This window comes from Protopterus annectens, chromosome 2.part2 (assembly GCF_019279795.1).
Source record: "Protopterus annectens isolate FY-2018-M chromosome 2.part2, PAN1.0, whole genome shotgun sequence".
Classification (NCBI taxonomy): domain Eukaryota; kingdom Metazoa; phylum Chordata; order Ceratodontiformes; family Protopteridae; genus Protopterus; species Protopterus annectens.
The window spans coordinates 303225669-303241082 of NC_056730.1; the positions used below are offsets into that span (position 1 = coordinate 303225669).

General features: G+C 45.8%; 1 protein-coding gene across 2 annotated transcripts in view; it reads right to left on the minus strand.

Annotated features, from left to right (window-relative positions):
• Positions 1-9573: 9573 nt before the first annotated feature.
• Positions 9574-15414, minus strand: part of FAM174A (family with sequence similarity 174 member A) — a 239983-nt gene continuing 234142 nt past the window's right edge. For both annotated transcript variants that reach the window (XM_044063875.1, XM_044063876.1), the window contains exon 3: positions 9574-10178. In XM_044063875.1, the coding sequence (XP_043919810.1) occupies positions 10175-10178 (4 nt within the window). In that variant the 3' untranslated portion in view covers positions 9574-10174. The remainder of the gene's footprint in view (positions 10179-15414) is intronic.

Consider the following 15414-nt stretch of genomic DNA (forward strand, 5'->3'; position numbering starts at 1 on the left):
TCTCCAGTCCTCTGGCTTCTTTGGAACCAAAAAGAATCTTGAGTAAGTTATGAATCCTATTTGGTCTGCTGGGACTGGCTGGGTGACTTTTTTCTAGCAATTTGCAGACTTCTATAGTTGCTTGTTCCCTGTAACTGGGTGGAATGTCCAGGATTCTCCTTGGGGGCGTAGTTTGGGTGAAGAATGGTATGAAATACCCTCTGGAAATAATGCTTTGTACCCAGCTGTCGTTTGTTATATCTTGCCAGGCGACTGGGTATAAAGACAAGCGACCCCCGACTGCCTCCAGAGCAGGACAGTCGGGTCTCCCTTCAGGAGCGCTGATAGGGTTGAACAGAGAAGTGATCTCTGTCACTCTGGTGTTGCGGACCCCCTCTGCCATGAGGGCGGCATCTTCCATTGTTACCCCCTCCTCTGCCCCTAGAGGGTGGTTGACCACATGTGTCCTGAAAGGCTCCTTGGGCTTTTTGGAACCACATCTTCCCTCCCAGTTGGCCTTTGGGGTAAGGCCGAGTAGGGGTGGAGAAATGGACTCCGACGGCAGACAAAGTCTTCCTGCTCACACCTGGTAAGAGTTTCCGTCACTTTGGGCCCAAAGAGAGATGAGCCATCAAACGGGGTGTTGACAAATGAAGACTTAAAGGGCTCGGTGAAGGAAAACAAGTGCATCCAGGAATGTCAACTTAGCGAAACTCCTGTACCCACTGCTCTACTCGTCCCATCAGCTGCATAAGATATGTGACGCATGGACGAGTTCACGATGGAGTTTAGGGTAGCGAGCTGGGTGGCAACTTTGTCAGAAGCCCCTGCAGCTACAGTACCCTGAAGAGCATCTTCCAAGTCCTTAAGGAGATCTCTTTGCAGTCTGGTGAAGTGGGTCAAATAGTTCAGGGATCGGAGTGTAAAAGTCGCTGAACTAAACATGCATTTCCCATAACGATCCATGATCCTGGTCTCTGTTAGGAAGATGTATCGTTGAGGATGTCTCATACATTTCCTTCTTGGTGGCTGCCGCCACCACGGCATCAACAGGGACTCACTTGGACAAAAAAATCTTTATCTACTGGTGCAGAAATGAACTTGTTGGGCCACCGAGGGACAGGCTCCATGGACTCCGGTGACTGCCACGCCCTTTGAGAGACCAGCTTGCATGAGCTCATCGCAGGGTGGAGACACCCCAAGAGGTGGAAGGTTGAGACCCGAAAGCCTTCAGGAGAACTGACTCGTCCTCAGTAGGGCTTTTGGACTGCCAATCACCCCTCTGCCTAAGGATCTCGAGTATCTCCGCAAAGGAGATATCCTCAGAGGGGGATCGGGGGGACCCTTCTGACTCATCCAAGTCAGTACCAGATGTCAAAGACTCCTGTGGGGAGTCCAAGTGTCTCCTCTTACACAATCTCTTCCTGGGGGCCTCCTCAGTGGGAGCATCTGGGGAGTTTTCGGAAGAGCAAGGGACGCCCTGGGGGCTACCTGAGACTCAGGGTCTCTACGCTTGGCTTGGGCAATGGAGGCAGAAGCGGACACAGGCACTTTGGGGGAAGAAGAGGCCAGACCTGGTGTTGAGGATGTCTTTGGTGACCAGGCTCTCATCATGGCTTTGAAAGCATCACGGCTCCGATGAGGAGTTGAAGGACCTGAGGGAACTGCCATCCCCTCCCACACCGAGGCCGTGGGCTCAGAGCTGGAGGTACGAGCCGAGCTCATCCAAGCCGAGGCCCCAAGAGGAAGAGTTGGCACCGACAAGTCGGTGCGACTTTCCTCCCCGGACCCGACAGGAGTGTGGGCCCCTAGAGTCCCCGGTCGGCATTGAGGACGTCAGAGTAGATGGAATCAATGACACCAGGGCAGGTCTCGGCTCCAAAGGCTCCACCAACAGCAGGTCGGCCCTCTCCGAACATCCAGTATGGCTGGAGGAGGAGCAGTCAAATCTGGGAGGGTGGTCTTTGGTTCTGACACTGGGGTCGGAGCCGACAACAATTTGGCAAGGCCTGGTGCCCATAAGAGCTTCTGCACCAATCGGTCCATATCCAAATCCACGAGGCTGACAGAAGATCTAGAAGAGTGCAACGAAGGTGCCGATTGGAGGAGTGGAGATACAGGTCTCTCAGGGACTGGCTCCAAGACAGTGGGCCGGCTCCAAAAAGAAGAGACACACGGCTCCGAGAGCTGTGGAGCCGAAGTCCCGGAATCCTCCACTTTCTTAGACTTTTTAGATGCCTTGGAATCAGTAGATGATTTTGATGATTTAGAGGACTTGCTGGCCCCATCTTCGTCAGACAAGGCTTCAGTAAAAGGATGCTTCAGCAAACCTCGATCCACAAGCTTCCTTTTCCTCTCTAAAAGAACCCTTGAAGAAAAGGAATGGCAAATGCTACAGGACTCCTGCAAGTGCACCGCACCCAAACAGTACACACACTGAACATGCCCATCAGTGACAGACATCTTTGGCCCGCAGTCTGGACACTTTTTGAATCCAGACTGAGTGCTTGTCTTTTTCCTCAGACATATTGAGCAATACACAGACTTGAAGTCAAGATAACCTACTAATAACCCAACACCATTTAACAAATGTCCGAGAAAAAAGGCCAACAGTATAATATAGCCTAAAAGTTATAGCTATCCTTAGGCTCAACTGAATACAAAACACACTCTACAATGGCCTGAGAAAGGAAGGCCAACTCTAGGAAATGTGAAACAGCACACTATCTACACTACGAACACTATAGTAATGTAATGAAACACACACACTGAAAAACTAGGCCTAACATGAGGCTGCTACAAATATAATAAACTAAGAAGCACCAAGGGACTAGGTCTAAAGAGACAACTACAGGGCTATATATATATATATATATATATATATATATATATATATATATATATATATACACGTAATTATCTATAAGAGATAAAAAAGTTTTGAAAAAGACTTGCAAATAGCGATTTTGTGTCAAAAACGAACTGGAACTCCTGAGATCCGTGCCGCGGCAAACTAGATTTGAGGTAATTCCAGCAGTTCATCATGGGATAAGGGGCTTGGTCTCGACCTACTGGTAAACCTTGAGCTTTGCGAACGCCCGTGTCGGAGCCGATGGATCGTTTCCGAACCCATCAGTGAAGAATGAACGGCAAGATTGAATAACTTCACATCAAATGACAGGAAATTAGGTTATGTGGACACTTCAAGGACTACAGCCACAGTTGAACATCTTCTGAGATTTGTGGCTGTGAATGATACAACTGGTGAAGGACTTACAGAAGCACTTCAGAGTTTGCAAAATCTTAAAGCGGACATTAATGACATGACAATGGCAGTAATAAAAAGGAGGAACAAGCTGGAGTGCAGGCCTGGGTAAAACAGATAAATTTAAGGGCTTTTTATGTGCCAGCGATAATTTAAATCTTACAGTTAGTGATAGAAGACATTCATTACTACAGGCAGAATCTCTCTTTGTATGTCTGCAGAATATTTATGCACTCTGCTCAGCATCAATGAGCTGTTGGCAGATCTTGAAATGACACAAACGTCACTGTGAGCCCAATGTCTAAGATTAGCTAGGAATGCAGCACAATTTTAGTTGGAGGGAGTCGTAAAGCATTACAGGAGATAGGTAAAGCTTTATGTACAAATGATGCTGCAAAGTGTCAGCAAGCAAAGGGACTATGCTCTGAACTTATGTCATATCACTTCATTTTATGTTTAGTGGTTTTGGATGATGTGCTGACAGAAGTAAATTGTTCAAACAAAATTCTTCAGATTCCATCAGCTGATATTTCAACAGGTGTCAAAAGTGCTGGTGTGAACTATGGACTTGAAGTAAAGACACAGGATTTCAATGTGCCATGGGTGAAGCCTCCAAGAAAGCAGAACTGGATGTTTGCACCACATTTCAGGAAAAAAGATAAAGGAAAGTAAAGCAATTCTTTGACTATGAAGGAAAAGAGGAGACTGTACAGGATCCAAACCACATGTAGAGTTCTTCAATGCGCTGCTGGACACCACAATACAGTAATTTACCGAAAAGTTTGAACAGCTTTCAGAGTTTTATAAGGTCTTTTGATTTTTATCAAAAAATTAAAGCCTTGAGTGAAGTTGTGAAAGACATTGATCCAACAGTGCAAGGCTTTGAAAGAACTGACTGACCGCATAAGTGGCCACTGTGACACTGACTCTGACCTTGGACACAAACTGAAAAGCCTTTCTCGAATAACTGATACTGAATCACCACCATTTACTGTGTTAAACTTTCTCATTCACAACCACAACCAGTTACAGAACATCTATATAAATACTTATGCTTTACTGGGCATTTGTCTGCACCTATTACAATGGCTACTGCAGAATGCAGCTCTTCTAAACTGAAACTCAGACATACCCAAACACATACCTATGTTAATCAATAGGTCAAGAGAAACTTTCAGGCTTAGCTGTGCTCTCATTTAAGCATGAAGTGGGACAAGGTTTATCGCACGGCAACCTTGTTGAAGACCAAATGGAAGAAAATTCATAAGATTCCAGTAAAACTCTCTGTATGCACTCATGTTTCCTTTCCAGTAAACTTTTAAAGTGCTGTATGGAGTAAAATTCAGGTAGCACCTTAGCCTGGCTTGTACATTCAATGATCTTGCCTACTCCAGCAGGTAAGACCAAATAGGACTAAGAGGATGAAAAGTAGCAGGATTTGTTGACGCAAGGAGAGTGGCAGGATCCGTTGTGAGGCCAGGACAGAAGCACAGGAAGAACAAATTGCTCACGGCATTAAAAGTGGCAGCACTCAGAAAAGCTGAGGAGCTAACTGCACACTGAAGATAAATGACACTCTGGTGTCTGTCATCTCTGTACTTTTTGACTTAATCTGTTTCCCTCTGGGTTGGATTCTGTGCCTCAGTCTCAGTAATCTCCATGGCTTTCTCCTGCATGTCATGTGTGTCTGTAGTGTTTTCTATGTCTGTCTTGTGTGCCTCTGCAGTGTGACTGTTTGGCATGTCTGCAGCTGTCTTTGTCTTGTGTGACGGGGTCAGTTTATCTAATGCTGCTTGTGCATTTCAGTCTTGCAACAGTGCTGTCATCGTCTTGTGTCTGGGAGTCTATGTAGGTGTTTCAGTTCTGCCCTGTGGTAGTGCTGCCTTCATCTTGTGTGGGTCTTTGTTCAGTAAAGCTGTAGTTTTGTACTGGTCTTGTGTGTCTCTGTCCTACATGAGGAAGTATGTGTGGGTGTTCAGTCCTTGCTGTAGTGTCCGTCTTGTGTGAGTGACCGTCCTGTGTGGGTCTGTGAAGCTGTCTATCTTGAGTGTCTCTGTCCTGTGTATGGGAATCTATGTGTGTGATGGTGTTCAGTCTTGCTGTAGTGCTGTCTTCATCATGTGTGGATGTCTCACTATATAGTGATCATTAAATGGTGCTGGGTGAGCTTGGCAGGAAGGATGAGTGACGGCAACGTGGTCACACTTTATATTCTCTTGGTTAGGGCCCTCAACTTGAAACGTGATAGGAGCCCCCAAAATGCTAGCACTGGCTCTGCATATACTCTTGTGCTAAATGTACAGTACAAGAGGAAGGAGCCCAAAGTTTTGTAGACTGGCAGCACATCTGATCATTGGTAAGATATGTCCCCATATAGCTACAGCTGCTGAAGTGATCTAATTGTTTTAACTGATCCTTCTAATTGTCAAGATCCTGAGGTTCTTTCCTCCCACCCCAGATATAAGAAGACGTGAGAAAAATGTTAACCATTTTAAAGAAAACATGCTTTCCAAACATAGACTAAAAACAGTGTAAGGAGGTACAGCATTCTGCAAACTAAATATGCCATGTAGTAAGACATCCTTAATGCTTCTTCCTCTCATAAGAAATTCGAGGATGACCTTTGCTGACAAAACCTAAATTCTTACATTTCTTCAAAACACCCCAAATATATTTGGCCAAATTAACTGAGCTTTCAGAAAACAGGGTATATTGTGTGACAAAAAATATTTGTTCCTGTAACTCTTCCCTGTCCTCTATCTTCCTTATTCCTTCCTTTTATATACCCATCACATCTATTGTGCTGTTCATAGAATTTCTCTAAATGATCCCATAAGATTTATTTTTTATATCCTCTTTTGTAAAACATTTGCATCACTTTTTCTAATTCTTGTTTACAATCCCCCTCTTCACCACATAACCTTTTTATTCTTAAAAACTCATAAGGTAAAGATTTCAAGGTATGTGGCGGTGATAGCTCTGTCTATATAAAATATAATTACAATGTTCACATTTTCTATAAATTCTAGTTTTTATATGATCATTAACTATATAATATCTAAAAAAAACTTTCATTCCCATCTGTAGACCATCAAAACAAATACCAAATCTATTCCTAGACAAATCTTGTATAAAATCATCCACACTACCATGTCCCCCTTCACAAATAAAAACTAAATCATTTCCTCCAGCTGGTAGCTCAACATAACTCATCTGAGATACTTCAGGTGTAGCTAACATTGGGTAACACAGCAATTCAGGTTGTAGCCTGCTACAGGTCACCAACCATGTCTCAAGACTCACACTCCACATTCCTAAGCACCCTGGAGAATACTAGGGTCCAACCTAACACTCTCACAGTGGGGGACTACAACTACCCCTCCATTAACTGGGAAAACTACTCACGTACCATTATACTTGCCCAACGTTTCCTGGAATTCATTACTTCCAATGCCCTAGACCAGCACGTTCTGATCCCCACTAGAGGTAGCAACATCCTTGACCTGGTTATTACTACCATGGGCAACTGTTGCTCTACACCAACAGTCATCTCCTCCCTGATTAGATCCGACCGCACACTAATCACCTTGGAAATCCCCCCCCCCCCCGGCAAAGGTAACCACCATGAAAAACTTCTCCAAAGCTAACTTTGGGCTCCTAAAAATAGAGGTGGCTAATTTCATGGCACCCATGCAAATGGAGATCAGTTGCACGACCACCGAATCATACACCAATACACTGTATGAACACGTACACAAATGCAAAGATCTCGCCATACCCAACAGAACCAAGACGCTCTCCTCCAAAAAAGGAAGCCAATCTGGTGGTCCCCTGCCATAAACAAACTCTACAATATAGGAGGAAACTGATGCGGAATAAGGTGAAGTCTCAAGACTGGAAAAACTCCCTTATCAGCCTCAACAAAAAGTTGAGATCCCTCATCAAATCCTCTAAAGCTAGCAATGAAAAAAGAATTGCAGCAGATAGTAAAGAAAGCCACACGGCCTTCTACAGTTATGTAAAGAATTTCCACGGCAACACCCAGATTTGCTCTGAGCTACTGCACAACGGTACCTTCTATACCGAGCCAACAGATATTACCAATATACTGGCCAGCAGATTCAGTGCCAACTTTACCCCTCTGTCCCCCCAAGGGACCACTCAATACCAGTAGATTGCCAGGCACCCTACATTCCTGCTGCACAGATTAAAACAGCACTGCCCAAGGCCAAGAATACAGCTTCTATGGGACCTGGCAATATCCCTGGCTGTGTTCTGCATGAACTACAGTGTGAACTGGCACCTCACCTGTGTGCCCTGTTCAATCACAGCCTCACCTCAGGCTTTGAGGCTTTGTCCCCACCAAATGGCACACTGCTACAGTCATCCCTCTCCACAAAGGAGGAGCGACTACAGACCCTGGGAACTATTTCCCCATTAGCCTGTCAAGTCTGATATGCAAAGCTATGGAACGCATCATCATGGACCTAATAAACAGCGATATAGGGAATCTCCAAACTCTGGATCCCACACAGTTTGGTTTTGTGAAGGGTAGATCATGCCTGCTCAACTTGGTCGATTTCTTTGAGTCAGTCATTAGAGCTGTGGATGAAGGCAAGGTGGTTCATACAGCCTACCTTGATCAGGCCAAGGCCTTTGATACCATTCCCCATTCAGGAATCATAGAAAAACTCACTAAGCTAGGCATAAACCCCTATATCACTAGGTTAGTTACAAACTGGCTCACAGGTAGAACCAACAGTGTGAAAGTAGCTGACTCCAAGTCAGATTGCTGACCAGTCATGAACAGAGTCCCACAGGGTTCGGTTCTGGGTCCTCTCCTGTTTGGAATCTACTTCTCTGAAGTCCGGGCCAACACGAAGGGACTCTGGCTGAAAAAGTTCGCAGACAATTGCAAACTCCCAGAGTGATGTTGACATCCTACAGAAAGGCCTCACTGAGACCAATAACTGGTGTCAGAACCATGGCCTTAAGCTAAATGCCAAAAAATGTGTCATTAACCCCTTTGGGGAAAACCCGGTTCCCATGAATTACCACACTGATGGTAGTCCACTGAACACAGAAGACGTTATAAGAGATCTGGTAACACGGGTTGACAGCAACCTCTCTTTTGAGCACCACATTGCCACTGTGGTCAGAAAGTCCTTCTATGTGGCACATCTCATTACAAAGGGTTTTGCATTCAGGAAGAAAGATGTCATAGTCTCCCCTCTACTCTTCCCTCATTAGGTCAGGTACTGAGTACAATACCCCATTTGTCCTGTACTTAACACCTGCAAAAACTGGAGAGGCTGCAAAAGTACCCCACATAGAGGATCCTAGCTAGGCCTTAAACATTTGCCCTATATGAACAGACTAAAAAAACTCCAACTATTCGCTGTCTCATATCCCCTACTTAGAGACGATCTCTACTGGTTTTACAAAGCCATGTCTGACCCAGCTCTGTTAAAAATTCTACATCTAAAGAAATCCCAATCCCTTCGCACAATCAACAGAACATGCTGGAAGGACAGGTTCATAACCCAGAGACTGTCCATGCTATGGAACAGGCTTCCCATACATGTTAAGCAGAGCACCTCACTGGCCCTCTTCAAGAGGAATCTTGATGAGTGGATGGGAAACAGAAAATTCACCCCAGGGATCACTCCAATGGTTTTACTCAACAGAGGCACTGGGAACTACGGTCAGGTGGCACAATAGGATAATCCTATGGGCTAGGCTTGTAAAGGCCCCATGGCTTTTAGCCTAGTACACACCTATGAACCTATACACCTAAAATATTTGACAAAAAAAATTGATTAAAAAAATTATTATAAATATGTAAGTACTCATAAAATCTCATAAATAAATTTGCATACATGGGGACAAATGCTATTTACGGAAGAATGAAGTTATACTCTGTAAAGGCTGAAGAGCCGAGGTGCTAGAGAATACAACTTTTATCTCTTGTTTGAAGGTAACTGGTCATCTATTTTTTCATGGTTTTACTGTTTCTAACATTTGTTTAACATGTGCTTGTCTGAATTTCATCAACTTTGCAAAATGATTTGTGATAAAGCACGATGTTGAGTTGAAATGAGTTTTTCTCAAAACCATTACATAAAAAGAATGTGACCGCTTTACTGGGATGGTTTAAGTACATAAACAAAGATTCTTCTGTAAGATACAGCACTACTGAGAAAGAGCTACAACATAAGCAAACTAGTATGGTTAAATTCTGTTCAGTGATGATAAAAACATATTTTAAAAATTATGTAATTAAAGTGGAAGCAATCAATACACCAATATAAAATACACAAACTATCAGATTAATGTAAACATTTTATTTGTACTATCTGTATAGAACAAAATAATCTGATATTTATATACAATATTAAATGCATTAGTTTTGAACAAACCTCTCAATAAACACAATAAAATTTATCAAGTGCATTTGTGAAAAAGGAAAACAAGTCTAGAAATATACACTTCATTGAGAATCACTGCACCTCAACATATTCACAAGACAAACACCTTGAAACAATTTTAATGACAGGTACATCTAACAGACATCAACTTAAAAGAAAAAAAAATCAAAACAGCATCAACTCCTGAAGAAGGAAAGGCATGCTTTAGTCCACATTCCAATCTTGAGAAATCATACATTCCACAATCTTTTGGCTCCAGAGTAAAGATACAACAGTGCATTTTTTCCTTAATATTTCACTTATTTTACCAATTTCCCGCTGCACAGTTACAGTAGCGAACTGGAAGAAGTTAGTGTTATTTTTAGTGTTATCTGAAATCACAGCATTTTAAACTGGATTAGCAGTCAATGTATTCACAATAGATCTCTCTCTTATCTGGAACTACAGCAGACCAATTTGGCACTTTCTAATGGTTAAAATGTTGCTCAACGAAAGGCACATTTTATCTGTGTAAAAAGAAAAAGGTGCAGTTTAGTTGTGCTCATGATATAACACGACTGCAACTTCATAACAAAAGTCTTAAACGGTAACACCTCTAAGCTGTGGAATGCTGATATACATCTAGCAGTCTATTTACATCCATTCATTCTTAAGCATTTTTAACAAAGTTAAAAAAGCTAAATAAAATAGCAACATTTTGTTAACAGTAAATCTATTTAAAAAATATGAACACAAAAAAAAAAAGAAGTTATGTACTCACCATAACATCCGATGTATGTAGTCCATCTCGCCTCACATTCTTACCCGTGGGTTCGGAGTCGAATATCGGCTCCGACTTGGCCGATTTTTCTAGCTCGAAGTCTATCATTGGCTGGGCTAAGCAGGTATCCCATGGTTCACTGCTCCATATCCCCAGATCTAGTTTGCTGCGAAACTCATTTGTACTCCATGCACACATCACATCCAGGTAAAGAATAAGCTAAGCAAGGGAACTCTGCAGATAAGAACCTAACCTCCAAATCCTCCAGGAAGGGGGAAGGTGGGAGGGTAAGTAAGAATGTGAGGCGAGATAGACTACATACATCGAACGTTATGGTGAGTACATAACTTCTCGATGTTATGTAGTCCTTTCTCGCCTACATTCTTACCCGTGGGACAGCGTCCCTAGCACCTACATCCTGGGTGGCGCATAGGAAAATACTCCTGACAACTGTGGAGCCAAAGGAAGACCTGCCCCTGGAGACCACGTCCAATTTGTAATGAGAAACAAATGTGTGAGGAGAAGCCAAAGTAGCTGCAGCACATATATCATCCATTGACAATCTGGCTTGATAGGCTGTAGATGTGGAAACAGCCCAAGTAGAGTGAGCCTTGACCGGAAATGGCAGATCTTTACCCCCTGCTTGATAGATGAATGAGATACAACTAGATATCCATCTAGATAGGGTGACCCTGGAGACCGGGGACCCCATTCGGTTTTCCGAAAAGGAAACAAAAAGTTGGTCAGACTTCCGGATATCTTTTGTTCGGTGCAGATAGAAGCGTAATTGTGTGTGTACATCCAACTGGCGAAAAGAAGACAGACAACTCAATGGATTGATTTAGATTAGACACGGAAGCCACTTTAGGAAGGAGCAAAGGGTTTGGTCTAAGACAGACCCTGTCCTTATGGAAGATTAAGTATGGAGGTTTGATAGAGAGGGCTTGAATTTCTAAAACTTGCCTTGCTGAAGTGATTGCTGTTAAGAAGGCTGTTTTCCAGGTCAAGAATTTCAATTCGCAGGTAGCTGCAGGCTCGAAAGGTGGTACAGTAAGGGCTTGTAGAACAAAATTGAGATCCCAGGGTTTGATAGGTTCGGAGACCGGGGGACGGAGTAACAGGAAAGCCTTGCAGAGTCTATGCGCCATGGGACTAGGCTCATTCGCAATATGAAAATTAGAGATAGTTGCCAGTTGAACTTTGATGGTGGCTGATGCGGAATCCTGATGGAAAAGCATAGACAAAAACTCTAGGACTGAAGCGACTGGAGCTGTGTAAAAATCAATGCCTCTGGCATGTGCCCAGATAGAAAACCTTTTCCATTTACTAGAATAAATCTTTCTAGTGGATGGTTTATGAGAGGACAATAATATATGAACCACTTCTGATGAGAAATTATGAAGTCTGGCGAATGATGGAAGTGGAGTAGCCAGGCTGTCAACCGGAGGGTCATCAGGGAGGGGTGGAACTGTCCCGACATGTGTGTCAGTAAATCTGGTTGAGGGTCCAGAGTCCAAGGAGTGTCCACAATGAATTGCTGAAGAAAGGGAAACCAAACTTGGCGAGGCCAGTGTGAAGCAATCAGAATGATTCTGCTTCTCAAGGATTGCGCTTTCTGAATCACCTTTGACAGCAAAGGAAACTGAGGGAAAGCATAAAGGAGACCGGAGGGCCAATCGTGAACCAGAGCATCCCTGGGTGACTCCCCCTGTGGGGGGATCAGCGTGAAGTAGTTGCTGCATTTCGCATTGAGGGGGCTAGCAAAAAGGTCGCAGCAAGGCTGACTCCATCTGCTGAAGATTCGCTCTGCAAACAAGCGATTCAGGGACCACTCATAAGGCATTAGAATAGCTCTGCTTAGCCTGTCCGCAATCACGTTGGACTTCCCCGGAATGTGCGTTGCCACCAGAAACCGTTGGGAAGTTACTGCCCAATGCCACACTCGCATGGCCTCTCTGCACAGAGGGTAAGACCTGGTTCCCCCTTGCTTGTTTAGATACCACACTACTGACATGTTGTCTAAGTGTATCGCAATCGTCTCTAGAGGAAGAATACTCAAGTGCCTGCAACGCAAGTAGTACTGCTCTCATCTCTAAGACATTTATATGCAGATGCATCTCGTGTTCTTGCCACGTGCCTTGGACTGGGAGGCGTCCATGGTCACCGTGGTAACCGGGATGGGTGGAACGAAGGGTCTTCCCCCGTCCAAATTGTTGGTGCACAGCCACCAACCGAGGTCCTGCTTGCATCTGTCCGTGAGCAAGATGGGGTGAGACAGTGGAAGTCTTTGGAGAGACCACTGAACAAAGAAGAGCCATTGGAGAATTCTCATGTGCAATCTCTCTAGAGGGACCAACATGACTGTTGCTGCCATAGCCCCTAGGAGCTGGAGAACCCATCTTGCCTTCACTTGTCTCAGGGGCATCAGCATATGTATCTGCTGTTGTAAGACTCTGATCCTTTCCTGTGGTAAAAATGCTCGCATTTGAATGGTGTCTAATTCTGCTCCTATAAAGGTGAAACGCTGTGAGGGCAATAAAGCAGATTTTTTCCAATTTATTGTTATACCCAACTGGTGACAGAGTGATGATAGCGTCCCTGGTCTGAACTAGTTGATGCCTGGTGGGGGCGGTAAGGAGCCAGTCGTCCAGATACGGAAACACTTGGAATCCCTGATGTCTCAAGTGAGCCGTCACCACCGCCATACACTTGGTGAACACCCTGGGGGCTGTGGCGAGACCAAAGGGCAGGGCTTGAAACTGGAAATGACTGACTCCCAGCCAGAAGCGTAGGTGACTTCTGGATGCCCTGTCCGTTTTCACATGGTAGTAAGCATCCTGGAGGTCGATGGAGCACGTCCATACCTCCCCTCCCAACAATGGGAGAATCGATTGTAGTGTGACCATACGGAACATGGACTTGTGTACGTAGTTGTTCAGTTGGCTGAGATCTAGTATGGGTCTCAGGTCCCCTGTTCTTTTCGGCACCAAAAAGAATCTTGAGTAAGTCCCTAATCCGATTTGGTCTGAGGGGACACGGTGGATGGCTCCTTTTTCTAGCAGCTTTGAGACCTCTGAGGCTGCTTGATCCCTTTGACTGGGTGGAGCGTCTGGGATTTTTCTTATTGGCGGGGGGTCTGATGTAAGTGGAATGAGATAACCTCTGGAAATTATCCGTAATACCCATCGGTCCTGGGTAATGCTTTCCCAGGCTTCCGGATATAACGAAATTCAACCTACGACTGGCTCCGGATAAGCACAGCTGAGCACACCCTCAGGAACGAGAGTAGGGAGAGCCACAAAAGGAATCGCGGTCTCCCGAATTGTGGGGGGCCCCCTCTGCCTCTGGGGTGACGTCTCCCTGAATAACCTCCCCCTCCCCTGCCTCTGGAGGGGGGTTCACCTTGTGCGGCAGGAAAAAGCCTCTGTGATTTCTTGAACCACATCTTCACCCCCCGCTAGGCCTTGGGATAAGGCCTAGAAGGAAGGGAAAAACAGACCCCTACGGCAGACAGGGTCTTTCCCTCTTGCTCGCACCTGGTGAGGGTGTCTTTCACTTTGGTCCCAAACAACGAGGAACCATCAAAGGGGGAGTCAGTGAAGGAAGATTTGAAGGCCTCTGCAAAGTGACACAGGCGCAGCCAGGCTTGCCTTCTGAGGGCGACCCCCTGAGCTTGCTGCCCTACTCGCTCCCTCGGCTGCATACGAAATGAGCCGCATGGATGAGTTAACAATGGAATTGAGAGTAGAGACCTGGGCGTTAACTGTCTGAGCCACCGCCTCGGGAACATTACCCGCAAGAGTATCTCCTAACTCCTTGAGGAGATCTCTCTGGAGCCGAGTGAAGTGAGACAGGTAATTCAGCGACCGTAAGGTAAAGGTTGCTGACGAGAGGGTACACTTCCCGTACTGATCCATGCTCCTAGACTTCTTGATAGGAGGATGGACGGATGAAGAAGACTCTGCTACTTCCTTCTGAGTGGCTGCCGCCACCACCATGGCATCTACAGGGACTCCTTTAGACAGAAACTCTTTGCCCTGGGGGGCGGAAAGAAACTTGTTGGGACGCCTGGGTACGGGCTCCACAGAATCAGGGTTTTCCCACACTCTTCGACAAATCAGATCAAGGAGTGGTGGAGACACCCAGGAGGCAGAGGGCTGAGCATCAAAAGCCTTAAGGAATACTGACTCCTCCTCGGAAGGGGCTTTGGACGGCCAGTCACCTCTTTGTTTCAGTATCTCCAGGATATCAGAGAAGGAATCAGAGGATGACTTGGGGGACCCCTCAGATTCCTCGAGGTCAGTATCAGAGGTGAGGGACTCATCCTGGGAGTCTATGTGCTTCCTCTTGCACGTTTTCTTTCTGGGGGGCTCCTCAGGCATGAACTCTGAGGGACCCTCAGAAATTTGGGGATCACTTGTGGGGGTATCCCTAGGCGTTGGTGCTCTGCTGTCCATGGATGGGTGGTGATCAGAAGCTCTCACCGGAGTTGTGGGGGACAGAGTGACCGACCCGCCTGATGTAGCTGATGATCTGGCCAGCGCGGTCCGCATAGCCTCGAAGGCCGGCCCCCCCGAATCCGAGGAGCAACCAGTCTCCGAAGCCATGAGGGGGGTCGGAGTTCCCCGAGCCGATGCACCGAGAGGGAGGCTCGGGACCGAAATAAGCCCCAAGATGTCCCCCTCGGGCCCAACCAAAGAATCTAGAGTCCCGAACCCAGAGGACGGAGCCGACGGGGTCGAGCCAGTGCCGGTACCGATGGAGCCAAATGGGGCATCGGAGCCGGCCTAGGAATATCACACGGCACGGAACACTCCGGCTCCGAAGACAGAGATGCGCTCGGAGGAGGAATGATCGAAGACGGGGTCGGGATGGGCTCCGGAGCCGACTGGGCCGGAGTCGAAAACAATTTTGCCAAAACCGGTGACTGGAGGAGCCTCTGAACCACCCTATCAACATCCACATCTGAAAGGGTCCTGGAG